The sequence below is a fragment of the Notechis scutatus genome, chromosome 3 (genome assembly GCF_049901735.1).
Source record: "Notechis scutatus isolate UNSWTSFEM ecotype Mainland chromosome 3, rNotScu1.2, whole genome shotgun sequence".
Taxonomy (NCBI): Eukaryota; Metazoa; Chordata; class Lepidosauria; order Squamata; family Elapidae; genus Notechis; species Notechis scutatus.
The window spans coordinates 59,655,963-59,683,292 of NC_142011.1; the positions used below are offsets into that span (position 1 = coordinate 59,655,963).

Here is a 27,330-nt window from a genome sequence, read left to right on the forward strand (position 1 = left end):
GCCGATGGCAGAAAGATAGATCTCTGAATGAATCTGTGATTCTGTGAGCAACTTAATCTGCCTGCCTGCTTTGCCTGATTTCGGGTAAAAGTTGCTCTTTTTTATAAAAAAAATTCAATATTTACATACATTGCGTGTTGTGAGTTAATTTTATGAGTTTGCTTGCAAGCAAATTTTATGTGACAGACTCAGGTAGCCGATGGCAGAAAGATAGATTTCTGAGTGAATCTGTGATTCTGTGAGCAACTCAATCTGCCTGCCTGCTTTGCCTGATTTTGGGTAAAAGTTGCTCTTTTTTATAAAAAATTCAATATTTACATAAATATTTATAATATTTACATACAAGCCATCCCCAGCCAGTCACATGACCACCAAGCCACACCCACAAATTAGGCCATGCCCACAGAAATGGTTGAATCCCATCCCTGCCTTTGTGTGTTTGTGTGTGTGTGTGTGTGTGACACACACACAGAGAGAGAGAGAGAGAGAGAGAGAAAGGGAGAGAGAGAGGTTATATCAGATCTCTCCTTCTCCCTCTCTCTCTCACCAACGTCAGCAAGCCACTGTCAGTCAAAATTCATATTAGTAGTCCTCGGCAGAGGTGGTATTCAGCAGGTTCTGACCAGTTCTGGAGAAATGGTAGTGGAAATTTTGAGTAGTTCAGAGAACCAGCAAATACCACCTGTGACTGGCAATTTTACAGTATACTTCCCCTGCGACGCCCATCAAGCCACATCCACTGAACCGGTAGTAAAAAAAATTGAATCCCATCACTGTTCCCCGGGATTTAAAATTATGAGTTTGGTGGTCCCTGAGGTCCCAAATCCATAATGTGGTGAGTCAAAGATAGTAAAGAAAGGGCTGAAAGGGCTATTTCTCCATACATATCTCCTGTTCAAGAAACAAGGGTATGAGCCAGTGGTGGGATTCAAATTTTTTTTACTACTGGTTCTGTGGGTGTGGCAGGGAAAGGTTACTATAAAATCTCCAGTCAGAGCTGGTATTTGCTGGTTCTTTGAACTACTTAAAATTTCCGCTACCAGTTCTCCAGAACTGGTTAGAATCTGCTGAATACCACCTCTGGTGTGAGTATATAACAACCTCTTTGATTAGTGTTCTCAGTTTACTATCTATTTTATTTGAAGCTTTGAAATGCTAAGCACCACCAGTCTTTAGGCTTTCCAGTGAAGGCAGAGCAACGTTTTGATTTTGCTGCTGGCAACTACCAATCTCTCTATAATCCAAGTAACTGATTACCCCAGCTCACAAATCCCAGAACATAAATGGAAGAGTGGATTCACACTGCATGAATGTGCCACACATATATACAGATCAAAACTACCTGAACGGCAGCTGCTACTAGGTTTTCTACTAAAACAAGAAAAAAAAAGACTTTTGCTATAGCTGCTGAGTTTGGGAACCCAATAGGCTGTTCTGAAGATATCAGTTGAAGCCTTAATTAAGATTATCTAACACTTTAAATAAATCATCCTTTAAATACACCTTGGGAGGAGTCCAAGGTACAACTGTGAGGTCTCCAGTAACTTGAGATAGTTTAATAGCCAATGCTTTAACAATACAACCTCTTGTCATTATCTACAGGACCATACTTACAAAGACACAGAGAAAGATTCACCGTGATGCAGGAGAAGCTACGAGACATTCTGCTCAAAGATGGAATCAACCCACCTATTGCACTTGCTGTTGCCTGTGGCTCAGTCACAGTGGTTGTGTTATGGAAATGGGTGATACGTAGAGAGATCCAGAGGAAAATGAAAGAAGCCCAACGCTGGCGAAATGGCAGCCTGGAACAAATGGAAAAAGTGGCTTGGAAGCTTAAACAGAAGGTGTGTTCTTCTTGGGGTGGGAAGGATGGTGTTTGTGTATTGTGGAGGGTCTTCCAAATGTCAATGTTGCTGCTTTTATAAAGACCTTTGAATTATTCTCAAGTGTGAATGATGAAACTTAGGTCAGCTTTGCTAATTTATGGACCTTCTTGTTTTACAAAGTATGGGTCACTACCAATGATAGGTTGCATCTTTTCTTAAATTTTGTCATGTCATACTTTCTGTAATTTTATGGGAAGGGAGGATCGATGAAACCTTATGTACAGCTTAAATTTTAAAAAAACACATATCCACTACTTTCTGTATGGGCAAACCCTGTAGTATTTATTGTGCACTCTTCATTTGCTTTGAAATAGCTAAAATGCAGCATGGAAGCTATTTTTAATTTTAATTTTTGCATCCGTAATGATTATAAAGTACAGAAATTATATGTGAATTTTTATTTATTTATTTTATTTTATTTATTTTGTCAAATGCTTACAATATAATAGAAATAAGAATAAACATAAGTTTAAAAATAAGAAATAGGAACTAATAATTGGGGACAATAGGATAGGGACGGTAGGCATGATTGTGCGCTTATGCACAATTTCTCTCTCTCTCTCTCTCTCTGTGTGTGTGTGTCACTGAGTAGTTATAACATATGGGGTATGTGGGCTTTTCAGATCATAATTTCAAAGAGGAATCAGTATCTGCAAAGCATTTAAGTTACAACAGAATTAATTTTGCCTCTCTGTCTCACTGTCTGTCTGTCTGTCTCTCTCTCTCACAACACACACACACACACACACACACACACACACACACACACACACACAGAGAGAGAGAGAGAGAGAGAGAGAGAACACTTTGTTTCCAAGAACAGTCACCTATATCTGATCAGATATATAGTTCTACAACTTTTCTGGAGACCAGCCTAGGAGGAGAGCCAGGGTGATAAAGTGGGCTAGGATCAGGAAGATCCAGGGCTAAGTCAGCAATGGAAGAACACTGGGTGACTCTGGGCCAGTCATTTTGTCTTAACACAGCCCATTTCATGAAATTTTTATTGTGAGGAAAATTTGAAATAGGGTTCTACCTACCTTGAGCTCCTAGAAGAACGATGGAGTAAGTATCTGAGAAAAAAATTCAGTGGTTTCTAAGAAGCTAGTAAATGTTTTCTAGGCTTGATTCATTTTGGTCATCGTCAACCTCAAAATAAATTGAATCTCAACCAAGGTTTCATATGTATATCTATATTCTTACAAAGGAGTAACAATCCCTATATTGCCTCTGTCAAGGACAATGGGCCGATCACAATCCAGTCAAAATCAGTTGGAAGGGTCAAAAGAGAAGAGTAAAATGGAGTTTAAATCAATCCATAATAAAAGACAAAGAATTTATACAGATGATGGAAAGAGAACTGGGTTTGTTCTGTACAGTCATTTACATACTCGTAAACGCTGCGCGGCGATTGGTCAAGACGCGCGGCGAGCTGATTGGCCGAGTGAGCCGCACTGATTGGCCCGCCGCGAATCTCCCGCGATTGGTGGAAACTAATCGCGGGAGATTCAAAGTGGTGCCATTGGCCGCGGCCGCCGCGGCCAAAGAATAAAAGCCGCCGCTTTTCCCCTTTCCAGCTAGCCGATCTTGGGACCAATAAATGAGCTGAACTGAGTCACTGGCTCCGAGTCTCCTTCCTTGCACCGGATACAACACTGGCAACGAGGATGGGATCCCAAGCCTGATCCCCATCATACACGTGTCCGGAGGAAACGAGACCGACGAGATGGCCAGCATCGCACCGCCCGCACCTTTTAACCCGGCTACTGAGGATTGGAAATCGTATACCGACCGATTCCTGATGTTCCTCGAAAGTAGCAACCTGAAGGATGCAAACGGGCAGAAGAAAAGGGCTGTTTTCCTCACGCACTGCGGGCCCGCAGTGTTCCAAATGGCTAAAGCCCTCGCGAAACCAGAGGACTTCAAGACAATGGACTGGGACGACCTCGCACCATTACTCCGAAACCACTATGCCCCCGACGTGCCCACTCTCATCCGGCGGCACGACTTCTATCGTCGAGACCAGCGAGCGGGCGAGAGCATCGGAGATTTCGTGGCCGCCCTGCGAAATCTCAGAGGCATGTGTGGTTTTACGGACATGGACGAGGCTCTCCGAGACCGCGTCGTCCTGGGACTCAGAGACCCAGTCCTCCAGAGCCGATTGATGGCAAAAGGCGACATCGCCCTCGCCGACGTCCTCGCAGACACCACCGCAGCCGAGGCCACCAGGAAGTCAGCGGCCCGAATGCGGAGATCCGACGGCGGGGACCGAAGCGCGACCGCCGAGGCAGGCACTGCAACTGAGACGCGCTCCGAAGCAAGCCGCCGAGACACCACAACACACCATGGCGACCTCGACTCTGCCTCTGACACCACCGACGGGGAAGAGAACATGCATCGACTCCAGGCGGACCGGGACCGGCGCGATCGACGGAGTCGTAAGTTGGGGCAACCGTGCGCCGGGTGTGGAGGCGACCACCCTCGAGCAGATTCTTCGATGCAATATGCCGGCACTGCGACAAAAGAGGCCACATCGCCCAAGTCTGTCGACTCAAGAAGAACTACAGCCCCCGGCGACAAGACGACAGCAACCGGAGACGAGACGGCACCCCCCCAGGCCCAGAGACCGCCAAGCTGAGAGCCGATGGAGCCGAGATGGACGGGGCCGACGAGACGGCGGGAACCGGCGGAGAGAGGAAACCCACCAGACGGTCGTCATCGGCCACTCCTCCAGCACAGACGCCCGAAAAGTATATGTGGAGGTGGGCATCGAGGGCGAGACATGCAAAATGGAGGTGGACTCCGGGTCCTACCTCTCCATGGTTGCATGGCGGGAAATAAAGCGCCTGGTGCCCGCCATCCACAGGAAGGGGCTGGAAAGCCAGAGCCTGATCCTCAAGGACTACCAAGGGAATCGTATACCGGTAGTCGGAACAGGCCAATTCGAGGTGACTTTCAAGGGGCGAACAGCAAGGCTTCCCCTGACGATTGTGGACCGAGACCGCCTTAGCCTTTTGGGACTGCAGTGGTTCGCACCGCTCGGGATCGAGGTGACGGGAATCGACCACGTCGGGGAGGCCGACTGGGAAGAGCAGCTCGCGAGAGACTTCCAGGAAGTGTTCGAGGGCATCCTAGGCAAGTAACGAGGGCCCCCTATCTCATTCAGCCTAGACCCCAGCGTTCCCCCCATCCGCCTAAAACCACGGCGAGTACCGTTTGCACTCCGGCCAAAAATCGATGAACAAATAGACAAACTCGTCAAACAAGGGGTCCTTGAGCCAATCGACCATGCCCGGTGGGAGACCCCCATAGTCACCCTGGTCAAGCCCGATGGATCGTTAAGGATCTGTGGGGACTATAAAGCCACCCTCAATTGTGCCTTGCAACAAAGCGCCTACCCCGTCCCAGTAGTGCAGCATCTCCTGCACTCGCTGGGGGGAGGCAAGGTCTTTGCGAAGCTCGACCTGGCACAAGCCTATCAGCAGCTACTGGTCGACGCAGAAACGGCCGAAGCGCAAACCATAGTAACCCACCGGGGGGGCTTCCATTGTAAGAGGCTCCAGTTTGGAGTCAGCGTGGCCCCTGGAATATTCCAGAGCCTCATGGGGAGACTCCTGCAAGGCATCAAGGGGGTGGTGCCCTACTTCGACGACGTATTGGTATCAGCACCCAACCAAAAAGAGCTAGAGGGTCGCCTGAGGGAGGTCCTAACAAAATTCAAAAATGCGGGACTGAAGGTTAAAAAAGAAAAATGGCAGTTACACACCGAAAGGGTCGAATTCCTGGGGTACCTCCTAGATTGGCACGGAATTCACCCAACCGAGGAAAAAATCAGAGCGATCAAGGAAGCCCCCAGGCCGAAGAATAAAACGGAGCTACAGGCGTTTCTAGGACTGCTTAATTTTTACAATGTTTTCCTGCCCCAGAAGGTGACCGCGGCGGAGCCTTTGCATAGGCTCCTGGACAAGGCGGCTTTGTGGACTTGGGGGAAACGCAAGGAAGCCGCCTTCAACAAAACCAAGGACCTGCTCACCTCGGATGCCGTCCTCATCCAATACAACGAGACCCTGCCGCTAGCTGTCACATGCAACGCATCACCCTTTGGCGTCGGAGCCGTCCTCAGCCACACTCTCCCCGACGGAAAGGAAGCACCCATCGCTTTCTTCTCACGAACCCTCACCAAACCGGAAAGGAACTACAGTCAGCTGGACAAAGAGGCCCTGGCCATCGTTGCCGCTGTCAAAAGATTCCACGAGTACATCTACGGCCGAGCTTTCACCATCATCACCGACCACAGGCCGCTGCTGGGAATCCTGGCAGGGAACAGGGCCACCCCGAACATTCTATCCCCTAGAATGACAAGGTGGTCCGAATTCCTTGCCGCCTACAGCTACCGGCTCACACACCGACCCGGTAAGACCATCTCCCACGCAGACGCCCTGAGCCGCACGCCGCTACCAGACTTCGACACTGACCCAGCACCCACGATGACCACCCTCAGCATAGAGACTCTGCCCGATCTACCCATAACCCCGTCAGACATTGCCCGTGAAACTAATAAAGACAAACGTCTGGCGCGGGTATTGCATTGGGTAGAGAAGGGGTGGCCCGAAAAAGATGACAACGAGACCTTCAGGACATTCTGAAACTGACAAACGGAACTGTCAGTGCAAAAAGGGTGTTTACTTTGGGGGGACCGGGTTGTTATTCCGGAAAAACTACAGGGAAAGGTTTTGGAATTGTTGCATGAGGGGCACCCAGGCATCGTTAGAACAAAGGCCTTAGCCAGGAGTTACGCCTGGTGGCCAGGGATGGACAAACAAATCGAGGCCTGGGTGGCAGCGTGTAACAGATGCCAGGAAAACAGACCCAGCCCTCCTGCTGCCCCAATCCTGGAATGGGAAACCCCCAGGGGACTATGGTCCAGGATTCACATAGATTTTGCTGGGCCCACAAAAGGGCACACCTTCCTCATCACGGTAGACGCTTACTCCAACTGGTTGGAGGTAGGCAACATGAAAACTACCACCACGGAGGCCGTCACCAAAGAACTCAGCAAACTATTCGCAACCCACGGCCTCCCAGACGTCCTCGTATCTGACAACGGGCCCCAATTTACCTCGCTGGAATTCGAAAAATTCCTAGCGGAGCGGGGGATACGACACGCGTTGACAGCGCCGGCACATCCGGCGGCGAATGGGAGGGTGGAATGGATGGTTCAATTTACAAAAAAAAAAACAATCCAGAAAATAGAAAACGGGGAAATCCAAGAAAAAATAAATAAAATGCTCCTGATACAACACATAACCCCGAACACAACAACTAACAAAAGCCCGGCAGAACTATTAATGGGGAGAAAATTAAGGTCCCCACTAGACAGACTGCACCCCACATACAACCCAGAAAATCCCCCAAACTCTTCGAGCAAAGACCGAACATTTAAACCAGGCGACACAGTATACGCAAGGAACCTTACCGGGGACCCACTTTGGATACTAGCAACCGTAACCCAAGTGACAGATCCCCGCTCGTACCGTTTACAAACAACCGACGGACGAGCATGGAAGCGACACATCGACCAATTAAGGTCAAGAACAACCATGGGAAACACAACCGACACGCAAACAGACACAAACACATACCCAGAAAAAGAAGGGGACCCCCAACACAAACCAAGAGGGGAGGGAAGACCCCAAGAACCAACCCACACCAGAAAGAAACTGGGAATACTCACCAACAAACAGCCAGCTCGAAACCTCACCAGGAAGGAGCAGCCAAGCCAGCTCAACCAGCCCAGAAAGACCAGGCGGGAGCGGCAACAACCGCAACTCAACCAGCCCGGGTAGACCGGGAGGGAGCTGCGACGAAAGGCCCGGCTCACCCTTCCAGACGGTTCCATCGACGAGACAGAGAGCAACACAGAACCCGACCGAACCGGCCGAGAACAAAGCACCAACTAACCTGCGCAGGTCAAGTAGACAAATACGAAGCCCCGCCTACTTACGGGACTACATTACGTAGGACCATACCAAGAGGGGAGGGGTGTTCTGTACAGTCATTTACATACTCGTAAATGCTGCGCAGCGATTGGTCAAGACGCGCGGCGAGCTGATTGGCCGAGTGAGCCGCACTGATTGGCCCGCCGCGAATCTCCCGCGATTGGTGGAAACTAATCGCGGGAGATTCAAAGCATGCCATTGCTGCCGCGCCAAAGAATAAAAAGCGCCGCTTTTCCCCTTTCCAGCTAGCCGATCTCGGGACCAATAAATGAGCTGAACTGAGTCACTGGCTCCGAGTCTCCTTCCTTGCGCCGGACACAACAGGGTTTGTTTGTTTTTTTAAAAAAAGAGAACAGGAAAGAGGAGACCTCATTACAAAATGTGTAGGATACAGAATTACAAATAAGCTAATACAAAGAGAAATCTAGTTAAAACTATTCTGTTACGCTATTATTATTGTTATTAGTATATGTGTTAATATTCCTGTTTGTTCTTTCTTTGCTTTTCTGTAAATGATATGCCCTGACAATACACTGTATTCAAAATGTTTATGAATAAACAGAAAACAGATACTAAAAAAAACAACCAAGGACTTTAGATAAGCCAGGATAAGGAAGCTATTATGTTTTCTGTTTGCTGGGTTAAATGAACAAGAGCAATTGTGCTTGTAGTAAAAGCATGTGAATTTATAAATGGCTTTCTGTTGAATCATTGTAGCAACTAAAGCCAATGCTTTAACAGGCATACTTCATGATAAGCAACAACATAATGCAAAGCACAGATTATATTTCCTTGGACTTTGAAACCCAAATCCAAAAAGCAAAGTACCTAAAACTAGTCAAGGTAGCTCACATTTTAAAATAACGCTCTTGTTAAAAAGCATGAAACTTTGCAATGTGATGGAGACCTGGGCAAAAGTAGAGGTTGAGGCTGAAAAGTGGATTAATTTATTTTTTATTTTTTTATTTTCAGGTACAAGTATAAACATAGTTATGAATACATGAAATGGATACATATAAGAAAAAAAAAAATAGGACAAGGACAGTAGGCACATTGGTGCGCTTATGCACGCCTCCTACAGACCTCTTAGGAAAGGGGTGAGGTCAATAGTAGACAGTCTAAGGTTAAAGTTTTGGGGGTTTGAGGAAGAAACCACAGAGTCAGGTAGAGTATTCCAGACATTGACCACTCTGTTGCTGAAGTCGTATTTCCTGCAATCAAGTTTGGTGCAGTTTATCTTGAGTTTGTATCTATTGTGTGCTCTTGTATTGTCATGGTTGAAGCTGAAGTATTCATTGACAGGTAGGACATTGCAATATATAATTTTATGTACTATACTTAGATCAGACCGAAGGCAGCATAGTTCTAGGTTTTCTAGGTCTAAAATTTCAAGTCTGGTGGCAAAAGGTATTCTGCAACGAGTAGAGGAGTGGAGAACTCTTCTTGTGAAATACTTCTGGACTTTCTCAACTATATTAATATCAGATATGTAATGCAGGTTCCAGACTGATGAGCTGTATTCAAGTATTGGTCTAGCAAATGTTTTGTATGCTCTAGTTAGTAGTGTGATATTACCAGAGAAAAAGCTACATAGGATTAGGTTAACAACTCTTAATGCCTTTTTGGCTATGTAGTTACAGTGGGCTCTAGCAGTTAGATCATTAGAGATGAGTACTCCAAGATCCTTGAAAGAGTTTGGATCATCAACAAGGTCTTGACTATTCAGCTTGTATTTTATTTTCTGATATATATTTTTTGCCAATATGTAAGACAGAGCATTTATTTGTTGAGATTTGAAGTTGCCATTTGTCTGTCATTAAGGAATAAAGTTTTCAATTGACATCCCAAGAATTCTTTTCTGAACTGCATTCAGTTATATTGTATATAATCTGTGGGTTTTAATTCTGTTCTTTAAGTTTGTGTTCTTGATTTGTTATGAAGAACTATAGCAGTATATTTTTTGTTCTGGCTTGTGACATAAGTTGTGACATAACTAGGGCTGTTCCCCTGCTTTTCCTTTATGACATGGCCGTCTCTACTTGCAGAATCCTGGAATCCAATCTGAATTTATCCTCTCTCTGACACTAACAGAACTGGCAGAAAAACTCAGGGAGGAAAAACTTTCTTCAGAGAGTGTCCTGTATACCTATATTAAAAAGGTAAGTGCAACAGGGGCTATTGGAATATTTCCAGGCTTACATATGTAGAGATTTTTAAAAAAGTTTTTAAAAGAAAGATAAAATCTAATACAAACCAATAGAAAGTAAGAAGAAGAAAAGAAAAAGACAAAACTTGAAAGCATGCTGAACATGCAAGAAAAAAGTAAAAAAAGACCAGAAAACAAAATACAAAAAAGTAGTTTCTAATCTTCCTTACAACAGTTATAAGTACAATTATAAATTTAGCTCTAAGGAGCTCAACAGGACTCTTCTTTCTATAACCTGTATCATTAGCAAAACCATAAATCATACATTCATATTTTTCTGTTTTATGCAAAAACTCCATACAGGGTTTTCAGTCAACAAGAAAACTATTCTCTCATCAAAGAAGTCAGTTGGACCATCTCAGAAAGTTTCATTATTTTCATCAACCACTCCTCCATTGTGGGTAATGCCAAATCATACCATCTTTGTGCCAATAACAATCTCACTTTTTAAAATAACTATTTAGGACAATAGTTTTCACTACTCATTGCAGAACATTGTTCTAGATCTGTTGTTAGCACAAAGGTGGACAATCTTGCCAGAACCTTTTTGCAGCCCCCAGAATATCGGCATTTGGGAACTTGGAGATGTTTTTGCAATGTTTGAGACTTGGAGAGAATTTGAAGGTTAAAATCGAGGCCTTAAGACAGAAATGTAAGAAACATGGTTCACTTTTTAAAGCCAACATTCCGCTTCTCAATTGTTTTTTTTCACTGGTGCATTTTAAGGGGAATCAGATCACTTTTTTTTCAGCCCTTTACCTTTCTCCAAAGCACCAAAATAGCATGCAATGATCATTGGCTATATTCACTGGGGTCCCTAGAAAGTCAATCTAACAATCAATGACTTCTATCAGCCACAAGAAAATTGTTTGCCTATATTAATATATGCCTAACAAACTGATAACAAGATATAGATCTAAGCAGGTGCTACTTAGCTTACTTTGGTAGATTCAAGAGAGACAGTAATGCATTCCAATTTCATTGATAGTCAATGTCTGTTGAAAAAGGTGACCAGAATTCTAAACCAATGCCATATGGGTCAGAATTACTTTTATTGTAACAGCAAAATCTTGCAAGTCTGAATGTGTTTTCTCCTCCTTCACTTTATCTTGATGTGAATTAGGGGTGTCTTTTCTGAGACATATTCTCAGGTTACAGTATTTTCTTGGCCTGGACTCGAATTCCTCTTATCTGATAATTATCTTTGTAGGGGCTCTTCTTCCTCTCTTCCAAGGCCATAGTCAATTTTTAACTAAATTTAGATGCTACTGTAGCATCTTGCTACATGTAATTCATAGCACCTATCACTGTTTTTAACTTATGCTTCCTCCCTCCCACAAACATACAAACACATCCATCAGTCCAGAGGTGGTATTCAGCATGTTCTGACCAGTTCTAGAGAACCGGTAGCGGAAATTCTGAGTAGTTTGGAGAACCGGCAAATACTTCCTTTGACTGGCCCCACCCCCATCTATTCTCTGCCTCCCAAGTCCCAGCTGATCAGCTGGGTCTTTTTTTGTTGCCTTGCACAGGAGAACGGAGCTGGAAAGCAGGTTAGTAGGGTGGGGAGGGAATGGGGATTTTTGCAGTATCCTTTTCCTGCCACACCCACCAAGCCGTGCCCACAGAAAGGTAGTAAAATTTTTTTAATCCTATCACTGCGTCTGTCCTCTGGATCAACACCTGGATTTTCCTGAATACAAAGTTTGACTCCAGCTTAACATTGATTTATTTAATAAGTCATGCTTTCCCCCTCTGGACCAGGCTCTTGAAGTAACCCAGGAGGTGAACTGTGTGACAGATTTTCTTCATGGATGTGAGGAACAGGTCCAGGACCTGAAGAAGCAAAAAGAGAAAGGCTTGTTGTATGGAATTCCTGTCAGCATTAAGGATCAGATTGGATACAAGGTTCATCATCCTTTACCTTTTGAAATACTTGCTGCTGAAAAAGTGTCAGAACTATCAAGAAGGGGGTGTAGCTTAAAATATTTCCTCATCTTTAGCTAAAATCCAGTTGCTACAGAGGTTAAAGAAATGTTGAAGGCTGAAATTGAGTTTCCTGTTTCATTTCTATGCAACTATTCCAAGACAGCAGCCATGTTATTCTTTTACAGGAAAACAATAAAACATTTGTAGCACTTTAAAAACAAACATATTATGACAGAAGCTTTAGTATCAATTAAATGAAGATAAAAGTTTTAATATCAATTAAATGAAAACAAAAGCTTTAATACCAATTAAATGAAGTTAAACCATTTCATTAGATGTACTTCCATTGCAGATAAGAAGGAAGTCTCATGCAGTTAATGTTTGATTGAGAGATATATGTTTCCTAAGGTTTAAATTCCACAATTCTTCCACTCTTCCTACCTCCCCAGCCTTACATGAAGATGGGTGTCCCAATAAAAGTTAGCACGTTGTTTGTGCTCTTATGTATATATGGGATACTTCTTAAAATATCCACACGCACAATATATACCAACGTAAGTATCTAAGCAAGGAATAGCAGCTGGTCATGGAGCTTGCCAGATGTCTCTATGTTCTGATAGGCATGCAGGTTCTAAAGCACAGTAGGCTATTTTTATGAGAAATGTATGACTAGTGACAAGTCATTTGTCATTACATAAAAGCATAGCTCTCTTCACAGCATAGCATAGCACTCTGCATAAGGTGGAGATGTCATAGGGTGTTGGAATCTAACTATTAGATGAAAACTGATACCTTAGCAAAGGACTTTAGAAGAGAACTTTCCATATATGGTGCTTTTGTATAGTTCTTTCTCTTCAGCTTTAACTGTCTTTGCATTAGGAGAAAATAGCTGCTTGTGGTTTGGGGGGTATTTGATCAATAAAGCCTGTTCCTGGACAAGTTCTCATAACTTGAAGTTCTGCATAATGTATCAGCACATTTGTTATATATAATATAGATACTCTAACATAACATTATATCAAGCAAGTTGTGTTTTCTCTCTCCCCAAGGGACACATCTCTACCTGTGGCTTGGTGCAATATCTTGACAAAGTAGAGGCTGATGACAGCGTGATAGTAAAAGTCTTGAAGAAACAAGGAGCAATTCCATTTGTGAAAACTAATATTCCTCAGAGCATGATAAAGTATTTTTTTCCTCTATTTTAGAAATTTCTTGATTAATACTAATAACCTAGGAATCTAGGGTGGTGGGTTAATGGAAGAAAGACTAAGCAAGCATAAAAGATTCTTTCGCAGAAAGTTTAAAACAAATAAGAAAAATATTTATTACTGCACCAGAAACAAGGAGGCTGTAAGTTAATTTGAGGGAACATTCAAAATGACAGGCCCTACTTACAGCATTAAATTTTGCTATCTCAATATTCTATCACCTCAGTTTCAGCATGGATCAGGCCTGGATATTGTCTATTCCACAACTGGGATTGTCAATTCCATAATCCCCAGTCACTGTTTTTCCTGAGAATTCTGGGACTTGTAGTCTCAAAACATTGGTATGGCACCAGATTCCAATCTTTGTGTCATATTTGGTATCTGTCCTCACTCACTATTTGCAGTGCTAATGTGCAAGTTGTTATTTGATTGGTTATTATATAGTTTTCTCCTCAACCTCTCTTTAACAGATAACAGATAATCAGAGTTGGAAGGGACCTTGTAGGCCATCTAGTTCAAACCCCTACAACATTTCTGACAGATGGGAGTCCAATCTCTTCTTGAAAGTCGCAAGTGATGGTGCTCCCACAACTTCCGAGGGCAAGCTGTTCCATTGGTTGATTGTTCTCACTGTCAGAAAGTTTCTCCTTATTTCCAAGTTAAATCTCTCCTTGTTCAGTTTCCATCCATTATTCCTTGTCTGGCCTACAGGCGCTTTAGAAAATAGCTTGATCCCTTCCTCCCTGTGGCAGCCCCTCAAATATGGGAAGACTGCTATCATGTCTCCCCTGGTCCTTCTCTTCACTAGACTAGCCATGCCCAGTTCCTGTAACTGTTCTTCATATGTTTCAGTCTCCAGTCCCTTAATCATCCTGGCCCAATGCTGATATAAAAAGTTTAACTGCCAATCTACTTTCTGTTTTGGTCAGCTACGATTGCAGTAACTTAATCTTTGGTCAAACGAGGAATCCTTTGAACCACAAGAAAAGTCCTGGTGGGTCTTCTGGAGGAGAAGGGGCACTGATTGCAGGAGGTGGATCCCTCTTGGGGTTTGGGACAGATGTTGCTGGAAGCATTCGCCTGCCCTCCAGCTTCTGTGGACTTTGTGGACTCAAACCAACAGGCTCTCGGTTAAGGTCAGTTCTACATTCTTCTTGGGGCCGATAAACAACCCAATGTCTGAATGCTAATATTGATTGGATCGCATGTTTAAAAGCATTCTTAGGAAACATTTCATTTCTGCAGAAATGAAAATATGCATTCCCAAATTGCTTTTTTGCAGTTGTATTCACAAGTGGCTTTTTTGTTTATAAATATTCTGATGAATACACATCCTGTAGTTGGGGCTGCCTTAATTATAATCCTCGTTATGAACACATTTGTTGTTTTGATTATATTAGCTTTAATTGTTATCTGAAGTTCAGCTCCTTTCTTGAAACTTTCTTTAAAATTCAGGAATAGATTATTTCGGTGTTGCTAGCAAGCACTTTATTATTTTTTCTTGTTTATATATTTTCCAGCACTCTGGGTCTTGCTAGTCCAGTGGCAGGCATGAAGTCAGGTGAGTAATAAGGGTGGGTTCTGTTTTTGTTTTGGTACTTTTAAGTCAACCTTGACTCCTGCCAATTGCTTAGAGAAGTCCATGAGTTTTCTTGGGCTTATTTTTAGAATTTGCTTACCTTCTTCTGAGAGAGAAAATACCCCAAAGTCATTCAACTGATATCTGTATTTAAGGCAGCATTGGAACTTTCCTTGTTTCTAGCCTGATGCTTCTAACCCTCTCACGATTTGTTCTGAAGTAATAAGTAGTTATCCAAAAATTGAATTATTTAAATATGTATACATGACCTTTCTAGTTGAAAAAAATCTACCAAGATGGGGCATGGACAAATATCTACATATTCTTACAAAATGTAATAATATTACAACTTCTTTAAATTATTAATTAAATAAATTAAATCAGTTAATTACTTAATTAAAAGTTATGTAAAAGAAGTGAGTTTTCAAAGACCTTTGAAAGGCCTTATTGGAGTTAATCTGCCATGTCTACAAAGTGAGCAAACAATACGACTATAAGCTTTCCTAAGCTTTTAGGACATGAATGGTCAAAATCAACACTCTGAATTATGTCCAGACAGACATAGAGCAACTGGTGCAAAATGGACAAAAATTAGTTTTGCAACAACAAACACTTAGTGACTACAATCTGCACTATTGGGAATTTCTGTGTCTTCTTTAAAATAGCTTCATATGCATTATATTAACTTGTTTAGGCTCCAGTCAAACCCTGGTTACATCTCTCAGTGATAAAATGGATCAAATCACTGGGTTTCTGCCATTAAAGAAAGATAATTAATAGCATTGCTTCTAATGAATTTATGAGAGCCAATAAACTCAGACTGAAGTTTGACGTTTCCAGTTATGGTGTCTGGGAATTTTGTTTTAAAGATGACAGAAAGAACAGAGATGGAATTTGGTGGCACTTTTAGTATAATAATTATCACTGCAGACTCAAATGACTTCTATGGCCAGGAGAACCTTTAACTGGTAGTCAATTACTGCACATCTTTTTCTGGATAGAAACAAATCAGCTATGTTACTCATGCAATAGTAACCTTACAGTTAGATATCTTTAATGTGCTTTATGAGAGATTAACTTGCACTTGGTCTGGAGCAAAGGTGGTATTCAACAGGTTCTGACCAGTGCTGGAGAACTGGTAGCAGAAATTTTGAGTAGTTCGGAGAACTGGTAGTGAAAATCTTGAGTACTTCGGAGAACCAGCAAGTACCACCTCTGATTGGCCCCACCCCCATCTATTCTCTGCCTCCCGAGTCCCAGCTGATCAGCTGGGTCTTCTTTTGTTGCCCTGTACAGGAGAACGGAGCTGGAAAGCAGGTTAGGAGGTGGGGAGAGAATGGGGATTTTACAGTATCCTTCCCCTGGAATGGGGTGAGAATGGAGATGTTGCATTAACATTCCCCTGCCACACCCACCAAGCCATGCCCACCAAACCACACCACACCCACCAAGTCACACCCACAGAACCAGTAGTAAAATAAATTGAATCCCACCACTGGTCTGGAGGCTGAAGCTGATGGGAATGCACTGGGAAGATTACTGATTTTTCCCCCCTGTTGAAGCAATTTGATTGGCTGCCAATTAATTATCAAGCCAGGTTCAAAACTCTGTTTATAACATACAAGGTTCCAAACAAATAGCACCAGGATATTTGAGAGATCACCTTTATTGTTTTTGATCTGTGTGGTCACTTCTATTTTATGTTAATTTAATGTATTACTTTTATTATTATTTTTAAAATTATAAACTGCTGTGGGATACAATTCTACAGGAAATAGAGAAATATAGTAAATAAATAATCTGAAATCCAATATATCTTTCTATTAATTGTACTTCTGACTCCATTAAGTTAACCTTGGGAATTACATCTGGTCAAATTATTTATCCATCTAGCCTGTTATTGATGGATGCCTAGTCACCAGCAAGGACCTTTTTCCGGATTTGTTTCATTCAAACCATTTCACTGGAGATCATATTTCCTTTATAGTGACAGCAACAATTGGTCCAATGGCAAGAGATGTGGATAGTCTGGCTCTGTGCATGAAAGCTCTCTTATGTGATGAGTTATTCCACCTGGATCCTTCAGTACCACCCATGCCATTCAGGGAAGAGGTAATACAAATGTGAAAAGTGAATGAATGAATGAATGAATGAGGGCAACCAAGAAGGGGAACATCAGAAAGACTGAACACCATAGATAAAGCCATTTCATCCAATAATAAATGAATTCCCTTTTTGCAAATGGTTTCCCACTAAGAGCATATATGTCATGGCCTCAAAGCCAGCTCCTGTGAGGCAGCACAGAGCCCCTTAGTCTGAGGGTCCTGCACCCAGCACAGTAGGTATCTTATAAGTAAAGTACAGACTCTGCAGGCAAACTCAGTGTCTCATTATTAGCTACTACTGAACAGGCTTAGCCTGTATCGGCTAAGTGGGGAAAGGATTTAAATTACACAAGAGACGGCCTTCCATTGTTGGAAGCAACTTTTGCATTACCCTTGTGCATTGTGAACTTGTATTCTTGTCTCCTGCTTTGTTTTGGCCTTCATAGGCCAAATCAGAGACCAAATCTCTGTCTTGTCCCTTGATAATTTTTAAGTTTCTGTGTGATATTGGATTATGGATTATACTTGGATTATACTTGTTCCTCAGCCTTACACAAGCATCACTCCTGCATTTTGCTGGCCAATTGCGTTAACATTTTCCCCTTTTGCTTAAACGAAGACATGAACATGTGATTATACCCAAGTTTAAATTTGCCAGCATCTTGACTGTTTCATTCAAAAGTAATGAAATCCCTCTCTGTTTTGGTTAACAATAGAGCTTTTAATTATTCCACTGAGGCAAATTATGTCAGCAACTGCTGTAAGTACTTTTGATACCAAGCTTATTTAACTTTTTCAGATATTCAAAAAAGATCATTTAATGATCACAGATAAGTTTTAAATTTAAATAATGATGAACCAACAATTTTTATTTTTTTAAAAGCTAAGTATAAAAACAAAAGCAAAGTAAAAACTTTTTGTCTTTAAAAAGTTAAAAAAACAAAACCATGATGTAGGGATATATGCAAATTAAGTTGTAATCTTATAAGAAAAATAACTTTCAAACATCCATATTTGATCTTACTGTCCAAAAAGATATTTGTGTAAATGAAAAAACACTGTTAGGAACCTTTGTTAAAACACAACTTAAAAATGTAAAGTAAATGTAGTAAAAGAATTCTTAAGTATCTATGGAGATTTGTAGTCATCCAGATCGTGGTTGTCCCAAAGGTTCTTTTTCAAGAGGCAACTGGACTTTCTGGTTTTTCTTTGAAGATGTTTTGCTTTTCATCCAAGAATATTCAGCCAGGTCAAGCCTAGGGACGGTGAAATAGCTATTTCAAATCCTTTTCTTTTCTCCTTCTCTCCAGATTTACACCAGTTCAAATCTCCTTCGGATTGGATACTGTAAAGATGATGGATATTTCCAGCCCTCCCCAAGTATGAAAAGGGCTGTTCAGGAAACAAAAAATCTTCTTCAGGCTGCAGGACACACAGTATATGCATTTATTATTATTTTTTAACTTATGTTCTAGTTTAAAATATTTCTGACATTTGTGCCTTATGTATATCTCAGAAAAACATTGTGACCCACATTACTCACAATTTTCTGTAAAATGGGAAGCCTGAATACCCGTGCTCCCAGTACATTGCTTTAGATCCAGGCATATTCATGCTGAAAATAGACCACTAAAATCAATCAACTTAATTTAATTTAATATAATTGGCATATTTATATCAATGAATCTATTCAGTCTGGTAATATCTTTATCTTTCCTGGCTATGCATTTTTGCAAATCTACAAAAATATAAACTAGACAATATTTATAAGCATTTATATTTGTGCATGTTTGTGTGCTCTATTAAGGTAAAGGCAAAGGTTCCCCTCGCACATACGTGCTAGTCATTTCCAGCTCTAGGGGGTAGTGCTCATCTCCGTTACAAAGCGGAAGAGCCAGCGCTGTCCAAAGACGTCTCCATGGTCATGTGGCTGGCATGACTAAATGCCGAAAGCACCCGGAATGCTGTTACTTTCCCACCAAAGTGGTCCCTATTTTTCTCCTTGCATTTTTTACATGCTTTTGAACTGCTAGGTTGGCAGAAGCTGGGACAAGTAATGGGAGCTCACTCCGTTACGTGGTGATAGGGATTTGACCTGCCGATCTGCCGACCTTTCTGATCGACAAGCTCAGTGTTTTATCCATTGAGCCACCACATCCCCTCTATGTGTGCTCTATTAGTAGTTGACAAAGTTTAGTTTTTAAGAAATGCCATTAAATCACCTTTAAACATGGTAATATAGTCTACATAGTATCTGTACAGTATCACTACCTACCATTCATATATGTTATCATATGTGTTAAGGTATAAACCTACAGTTCTGCCACATTGTATATATTAGGGTCTTAATGAGTATGCACAGCTTCCTATGTAGAAATGTGTTGTGGCCCTAATATAAACCAAACTGGAAGTTTGTTTTATATGGTGAACAACTATGACATTGGGATTGTTGACTTGATAAAAGTACTAATTCTCACTACATACTTTATTAATTTCTAGTCTTCAATTTTTTTTTACTTCCAAATCAATATTTAAATCTTGCATATATGCTAAATTAGTATAACATGAATAGGCCCATAGCTTATTTAGTAAACCATGACTAAAAAGCCATATTGACTAGAAAACCATAGTTCACAATCAGTCTGGAAGGCATCATGATGCGAACGGATGGTCTACATCAATGATCCCCAACCTTTCTTATGCCGCGGCCCGGTATCCCCAACCTTTTTTATGGCGCGGCCCGGTACCGGCATTAGCTGGGCGCCGCCATCTTTTTGATGAAAAAGTGCTTCCGGTGAGCTTTCTACCGGAAAAGCTCACGGAAGCACTTTTTCATCAAAAAATGGCGGCGCCAGCAAACCAGCGGCCCGGTAGGACTTGTTCCACGGACTGGTACCGGTCCGCGGACCGGTGGTTGGGGACCCCTGGTCTACATTACACATTTTAATGCAAGCAAGTTTAATAAGAAGAAATAATATGAATTATCTGTTTCTGTTTATCAGATCTGTTTATCAACTCTTTATAAAGAAGGATTCATTTTTAGGTAGTTCTTAAAACTTCTGGAGGATAGTTAAATTATCTGTATACAGCACTCATATCATTCTGTCCGTGGTAAAACAACTAACCAACTATTATAATGTATCTTTTTTATGCAGCTCATCCCCTTTGTCCCCCCTCGACTTAACTATGTAGTGGATGAGCTTTTCACTAAAGGCATCTTTGCTGATGGAGCTGCAACTTTACTGGCTAAATTGTAAGTAGATATCTTGGAATATGAGCATGGCTTGAACTCTGACTATTCTGGGCACCGCTATGCTAAAACAATGTAAAATTCAGTATGATAAGAATTTCTAGGTTTTTTTTTGTTTTTTTTGAGAACCCTTAGTCTGAATGTAGAAAAAAAATCTGAATGAAAAGTAATAGTTTAATAAAATGTCAAGTTTTTATGATCAAACATTATTTTGAAATGAACATATTTAATTGAAAATTTATTATATTTTAATCTGCCACAACCCTGCAAAAAGTTCCAATGTGGTAATAAGACAATCGAATTACAAAAGTTGTGCTTCAAAAGATGTAATACATGAAATTAAAACTTTTAAGATCTGTCCTAATCATACATTAGATCAGTGTTCCCCAACCTTATCAACTTTAACATGGGTGGACTTCAACTCCCAGAATTTCCCAGACAGCATGCTGGCCCAGGAATTCTAGGAGTTGAAGTTTACAGATCTTAAAGTTGCTAGGTTGGGAAACACTGAAGTAGATAATCTCTCACTCAGCACTGACTTCCATATCCATATGCCTTTTAAGGCAGGGGTCCCCAACCACCGGTCCGTGGAACAACTCCTACCGGGCCGCTGGCTTGCTGGGCGCCGCCATCTTTTTTTCATGAAAAAGTGCTTCCGGTGAGCTTTTCCGGGTAGAAAGCTCACCGGAAGCACATTTTCATCAAAAAGATGGCGGCGCCAGCTGATGCGCACCGGGCGCGGCGCCCAGCTGATGCCGGTACCGGGCCGCGGCGTCAAAAAGGTTGGGGATCACTGTTTTAAGGTGTCTGGTACAGATCTTTCCATAATCTTGTAACTGTTGTACATCTTGGCACTTTTTTCAATATTGTCTGCACTTTGCAGATAAAATTTGTGCTTTATCACCAAGCTTACTTTACCTATCTTAACATCCAAACTAAGAAATTAGAACCATATGTATTTTTACTGTCTACTCTAGAGCTTTATTGTAGAGACCCACCACACAATAAAAAGAAATAAAGCAACATAAAATGATGTTTCATGCAGTTCTAAAATTCTAAATTTAAGATAATCTTTCCCGTCATAAACAACAACAGCTGTAAGAGATTGTATGACATTCTGGGTGATGTTAAGATTCCAGTGTGATAACATAAAGCAAACAAAATCATCCTCAAAAGAGATGAGTTTCAGTCAGTAAGAGGGGATATGCAGGTAGGGTGCAGGTTGATATAGAAAGGACATCTAAGGAACAAATAGTCTAAACTTTTACTATATTTTCATTTGGATGCATGTAATTGAAAAATGTAATTCTCAGGAACCTGAATTCATAGGTTGAATAGTATAAAATCAGTGAAAGTGACTGATTTTGTATACTAGTTATGAGTTACTGGCTCACAATTACCACTTCTTTATTTCTATGAATTTAATCAAAAGAGCTACCATCTAAGTAATATTGGTTAATAGAGAGCACTTTTGTGTACTATGAAAAAAGACTTGTGTTTTTTTCCTTTCATCTCCCAGCAAAGGGGACATTGTTGATCCAGTTTTGAAATCCCAGATTAACTGCTACAGTATTCCCACTGTACTGAAAAGGATTTTGGCATTCATTTTAAAACCAGTGGTGAGTATTTGGCTTACTTCTTACCCCGTAGTGACAAAAAGGTGAAACTTGCTTAACTTAACTTGCTAAGTTAGAGATTTGCTGATATGGACATGTAATCCAAATGTGTTAATTCAAGTCAGAGGGTCTATGTTGGATGTTCGCTAGCTAATTTCATTCATCCTTAAGGAATAATTTACATGATTACCTGCAATAAAAATCAGTAAACTTGTCTTTCTCCCTTAGTACCCCCGGATTGCCAGAGATCTCAATGCATTATGTGGAGTTGGGTAAGGAATAAGAGCTTCAAATTATTTTCAGCATCTAGTGCATATAGTACTATTCTCCACTCTGGTGTCTTCCAGATCTGTTGGGCTATAAATGGTAGAATTCCAAATAAAAATAAGAATTGTATAGAGTAAAGAAGATGACTTTTACAGAGATCTGCAGGCTCCATTGTCAGGATAAAGCATTTTGAAAAGTCCAGAATATCCAAATAAAGTTTGGAAGCAGTTCACTGAACTTTAAGAAAGAGGAAGAAGTTTAGCAGTCAGGCAGGTGTCTATGTGAACCACTTCTGAACCTTATTTGGAAGTTCTGGCCTTAAAAATGCTTCATATCTATTGCCTTGGTATGCATATCTCCAGTAAGGCCATCTTCCTTACTCTCTATAGAACGACCCCTATGTTTCTCTTCTGCTGATTGTATTTCTAGACACTGGGGTCCAACATATATGGCAGCATCCAGTTGAGCAATGCTGATCTAGAATATACATCCTCATCATCTTGAAGTAGAAAGATGTAATCCCATGACCCCAAGTGCTCCACCAGTCACAGTTTAATATGCTGGTTTTTGTTTTTTTTAAAGAATCAATAAACCATGGCTTGACTTCAAGAAAGCAATATCAAGCATCATGAATTAGGCATATTTATGCTTTGAAAATAAGAGGCTTTTCAGAATGCATAGGAGCACTTCTCAGGCTCATAGGGAAACCTGAAAAATGATATCAGTGCTTTAAAGAGGTGTAGCACTTATTTTCCCATACATTCTGAAGCACCTCTTCTGAATTACTGTGGAAGCACTCATAGCGTGACTTCTGACACTTTCCCTTCCAGTAACATTCCCAAACAGTGTCAGCCATTTAAAACCAGGTCAAATTTCAATATGACAAGCTTAATAGTTGAGTGCATTTATATTACATAAGATTGTTATATTTTAAAATAAACGTCCTTCCTATATTATGAGAAAAGAGACTCTTATAAAAGTTAAACAAAATATCTCAATAAGGAATGGTACCTTTCATTTCAATAATTCAAACACACAAGTAGTTAACAGTGGTGAAACCATGCATTAACACAGCCGGAAAGGACAGCAGAAAATCTGGATAATTGTTAACTATCTGTTAATTTACAGTGCAAACAATAAGCCCGGTTATATTTTTAGATTTTGCAATTTGTACTTTACAACTTGGCTAAACTACAAAAGTAAGCACAGGGATCATGGCATTGATAGTGTCAGTGATTTGGATTATCCAATGATTGTCTCAATTTATTTATTTATTTATTTATTTATTTGATTTGATTTGTCAATTGTTTCCAAGATAATAAGTATAAGTGTATACATAGTTGTGAATACATGAAATGGGTACATATAAGAAAAATAAAAGAATAGAGAAACAATAGGACAGGGACGGTAGGCACGTTGGTGCGCTTATGCACGCCCCTACAGACCTCTTAGGAAAGGGTGAGGTCAATGGTAGACAGTCTAAGGTTAAAGTTTTTGGGGTTTGGGGAAGAGACTACAGAGTCGGGTAGAGTATTCCAGACATTGACCACTCTATTGCTGAAGTCGTATTTCCTGCAATCAAGTTTGGTGCGGTTTACTTTGAGTTTGTATCTATTGTGTGCTCTTGTGTTGTTATGGTTGAAGCTGAAGTATTCATTGACAGGTAGGACATTGCAATGTATGATTTTATATACCATGCTTAAGTCAGACCGAAGGCGGCGTAATTCAAGGTTTTCTAGTTCTAGAATTTCAAGTCTGGTGGCATAAGGTATTCTAGCAACGAGTAGAAGAGTGGAGAACTCTTCTTGTGAAATATTTCTGGACTTTCTCAATTGTGCTAATATCAGATACGTAATGAGGGTTCACCAAAATGTCCCTAAATTCGTAGCTAGATTGCACTTGGATACAGAATCACCATTTAACTCCTGGCCCATAGGCCAGATGTGTTACGTGCTGGCCATGTCCACACCCATTTTAGTCATGGGGAAAAAAGATCATGTGATGCTGCTCTGGCAACGTGAGTTTGACACTCCCGAACCAGCCCATAAATTTCCTCTCATGCAGATATATTTTAATCATCATTTTAACTGGGACTCTTCGTGGATCAGTTGTTAATTAATTATTCAAATGTTTGTAGGTCAGCCAAAAACCTTTGGAAGCAACATGCAGCAGTGGCGGTGAGTTTGAGATCTTGGTATTGCACCCATGAGCCATAATACTTTACCTATTAATGCCTAAGCTGTCAACTAAAGTTCTAGTCCATGATCACTAGAAATGTTTGATGCTAGAAGTATTTTCTCAGCACCAAAATGGATTTTAATGTAGGCCTAATATGCCGAGCAGATCTAAACAAATCGCAGTATAGTAGCTTTTATAAACAGAAACTGAAATGCAATGCCCAAACAAGTAACTCCAATATTTATTTATTTATCAATTTTATAAGGCCACCCATCTATCCAATAAAATCGAGTGATGAAGCATACAATATGAAACATTAGCAACAAAGCAACAACAAAACACAGGTTAAGCCCCCCTCATTAAAACTACAAAAGACTTGTGAGATACATACATGCCAAGGCTCTCAAACAAACAGCCTGGTTCCACTGCCTGGGGGAATTAATAGACTTGCGGACAAGAATTATTATTTTCAGAATAAAGATTCTAGCAAATGGGCTATGTCTAAAGAAAGCTTGAAGGATCCAATCTGGGTTGGTCACAGGGACCAGAGGTGTAGTCTTCTGAGCTTTTGGACTTGTGCTGGAGCCCATCCTCAGGGAACTTCTCTGTAACAGAGTGTGTGCTTTGGGCTATTGTGCTTTGGGCCAGTGGTCCCCAACCTTTTTTGTACCACGGACCGGTACAATCCATGGACCGATCCACGGACCGGTACCAGCATCAGCACACACGACCAAGGCAAGGCGAGCCGAGCGACCGGCCAGCCAGCCATCCCCTGCTTCTCCCCGCCACCTTCAACTCCTCCTTTGTACCTTCTCACGGTCGATGGGCTTTTCGGGCTCTTTCTTAATCTCCTCCTGAGTAACACAAGACTCCACCGCCATCGGGACAGCTCTTCGTTCGAAGCCGCCCCCCCCTTCGACGAAACTAAGGCGCGAGGATTTCTTCAGCACCCAAACGCCGCTTTCCAACCGACGACCGACAAGCTCACCTGGAAGCACTTTCTCAAGCGCCGTTGAAACAAGATGGCGGCGCCCAAGCAAAATAGGCGGCCCGGTACAAAATGATCCACGGACCAGTACCGGTCCAGGGCCCGGTGGTTGGGGACCACTGCTTTGGGCTATTGTGCTAGAGAGAAATTCCCTGAGGATGGGCTCCAGATGAGTCCAAAAGCTCGGAAAACTAAACCTTTGGTCCTGGTAATTGATCCAGATTGCATCCCGCAACATTATCCTGGGACAGGTATATTTACTTTCATTCATGAAAGAAAGCTTGCTTCAGAATTGTTCACTACATAGGCAATTAAAGGGAGTTTGGAGGAGATTAAAGGAAATGTTTTGTCTAGTCCATCTTGCCAAAATGTTCTCTACAGGCTTACCGTGAAGAATTCATTGCGGAGTGGAGGAAGCTGAAATTGGACGTCATCCTCTGTCCAGTCCTGGGACCAGCTTTTAATGAAGGCTATCCCGGGAAACTATTTGGTATAATATCCATTTACTTTTGATGGCTTTTATTTATGGTTTCAGAAAACAACACTGAAAATCTTGCCTCTTACATCTTAAAAAAGCTATTTGCCAAGTGCTTGCAAAGGTCCAGAAAAATATTTAGTCATTAATTTTGAACAAATTAATCTTTAGAAATATTTCAGGTTGCTAATTACCATCTCGTTGTTTCTATTGCACTTTATACTCTGCATTGCTTTGCAAGTTACACTTACATATTTAAATGTTAAAATTTAAATATCAAAATTGAAAAATTTCTCCCAGAAACACCAGACAATTAAAAAATAGCCTTGATTTAAATTTTCCTTCTCAGCATTGAGAAGCATATAACAAGTCATGCTTTAATCTTCTCCCAAAGCACTGCTGACCTAAAATATAGTTACTTCACTGTGGACCAGTCTGGCTGGAGGGGAAAAAAAAAAATCTAGTTTTCAAATGGAAAACCCAAATCCAGACCAAAGCTTAGTAATACCTGGTTCAGTTTCAATGACTGGAGAAGAGGAATGATAAAGGGGATATTTATGACTAAATATTTAGTCATTAATTTTGAACAAATTAATCTTTAGAAATATTTCAGGTTGCTAATTACCATGTAGTTGTCCATGGCCACAAGAATATTTCCTGGACTATTTGTAGAACTTCGATTAACTTTTGTTCTGCTCTTTTCAGCTGCTACTTCATATACCAATTTATACAATGTCCTGAACTTCCCTGCTGGGGTTGTGCCAGTCACTATTGTCACCCAGGCCGATGAAGAGGAGCTGAAACAATACCAAGGTCATTATGCTGACCCCTGGGATAAACGGCTGAAAGAGGTCTGTATGGTAGCGGAAAGAAACAAGCTATCTTTCTGGAAGTTAAATCATGTAGTTGACTCTTCCTGTTCTGACCGTCCCTCTATCTTCAGGCTGTCACGGATGCTGTGGGTCTCCCTGTAGCCGTCCAGTGTGTGGCTTTGGCTTGGCAGGAGGAGCTGTGCCTTCGGTTCATGAAGGAAGTAGAGACCCTCACCTGCAAGAACAGACTGAAAGCATAATCTGTAGCCCAGGCTTATGGTTTCTCTTCAGACTGGATAGTCTCCTGCAAAAAAAAAAAAAAAAGGAAAATAATAAACAATTCAACATGGCACAGTCAGAACTGGAACACGTTATAAATTCTTTGTAAAGTATGGTAAATTATACCTTACTTTAACACATAGCAGAAGTGGTTGACCTTATTTAGACTTAAAAACTAAGTTGAACAAAGCCTGGTTAATATTTAGATGAGACATTATAAGTGAGTTATTTTCTGGTAAAGGGCAATGACAAACCATTTCCATAATGTTGCAAGAAAATTACATCTATGCATTCACAAAGTTACTGGGAACTGAGCTTGACTTTATTATTATTTTTAAATATAACTCATCTGAAGAATTGAAAAAGAGCATATATCAAAGGAAATCTATTTATCAATAGGGCTTAGTTAGATGACAAGTTGGTATCCAAATGATACTATTTTTAATAATTGTTGGATGCACATTTGTTTTTTTAATATTCCCCATTTGTTTGGCTTTTGAAATCACCAGGAAAAAACTACCATGTTCAAGAAAAGACTAGACTAGAATTT

The 27,330-nt window shown here is 41.2% G+C and overlaps 1 protein-coding gene across 1 annotated transcript; it reads left to right on the top strand.

The window, feature by feature from the left end:
- The first annotated feature begins 1,120 nt into the window (after positions 1-1,120).
- On the top strand, positions 1,121-26,859 carry LOC113410905 (vitamin D3 hydroxylase-associated protein-like). The gene is made up of 15 exons (XM_087960206.1): positions 1,121-1,847; positions 9,934-10,047; positions 11,859-12,002; positions 13,073-13,206; positions 14,161-14,367; positions 14,752-14,792; positions 16,798-16,922; positions 18,226-18,351; positions 20,071-20,168; positions 21,685-21,784; positions 22,010-22,053; positions 24,186-24,225; positions 25,596-25,704; positions 26,395-26,540; positions 26,633-26,859. Exons 1-15 carry the CDS (start codon positions 1,641-1,643, stop codon positions 26,759-26,761), a joined length of 1,764 nt encoding a protein of 587 aa, XP_087816332.1. The 5' UTR covers positions 1,121-1,640; the 3' UTR covers positions 26,762-26,859.
- Positions 26,860-27,330: the final 471 nt, after the last annotated feature.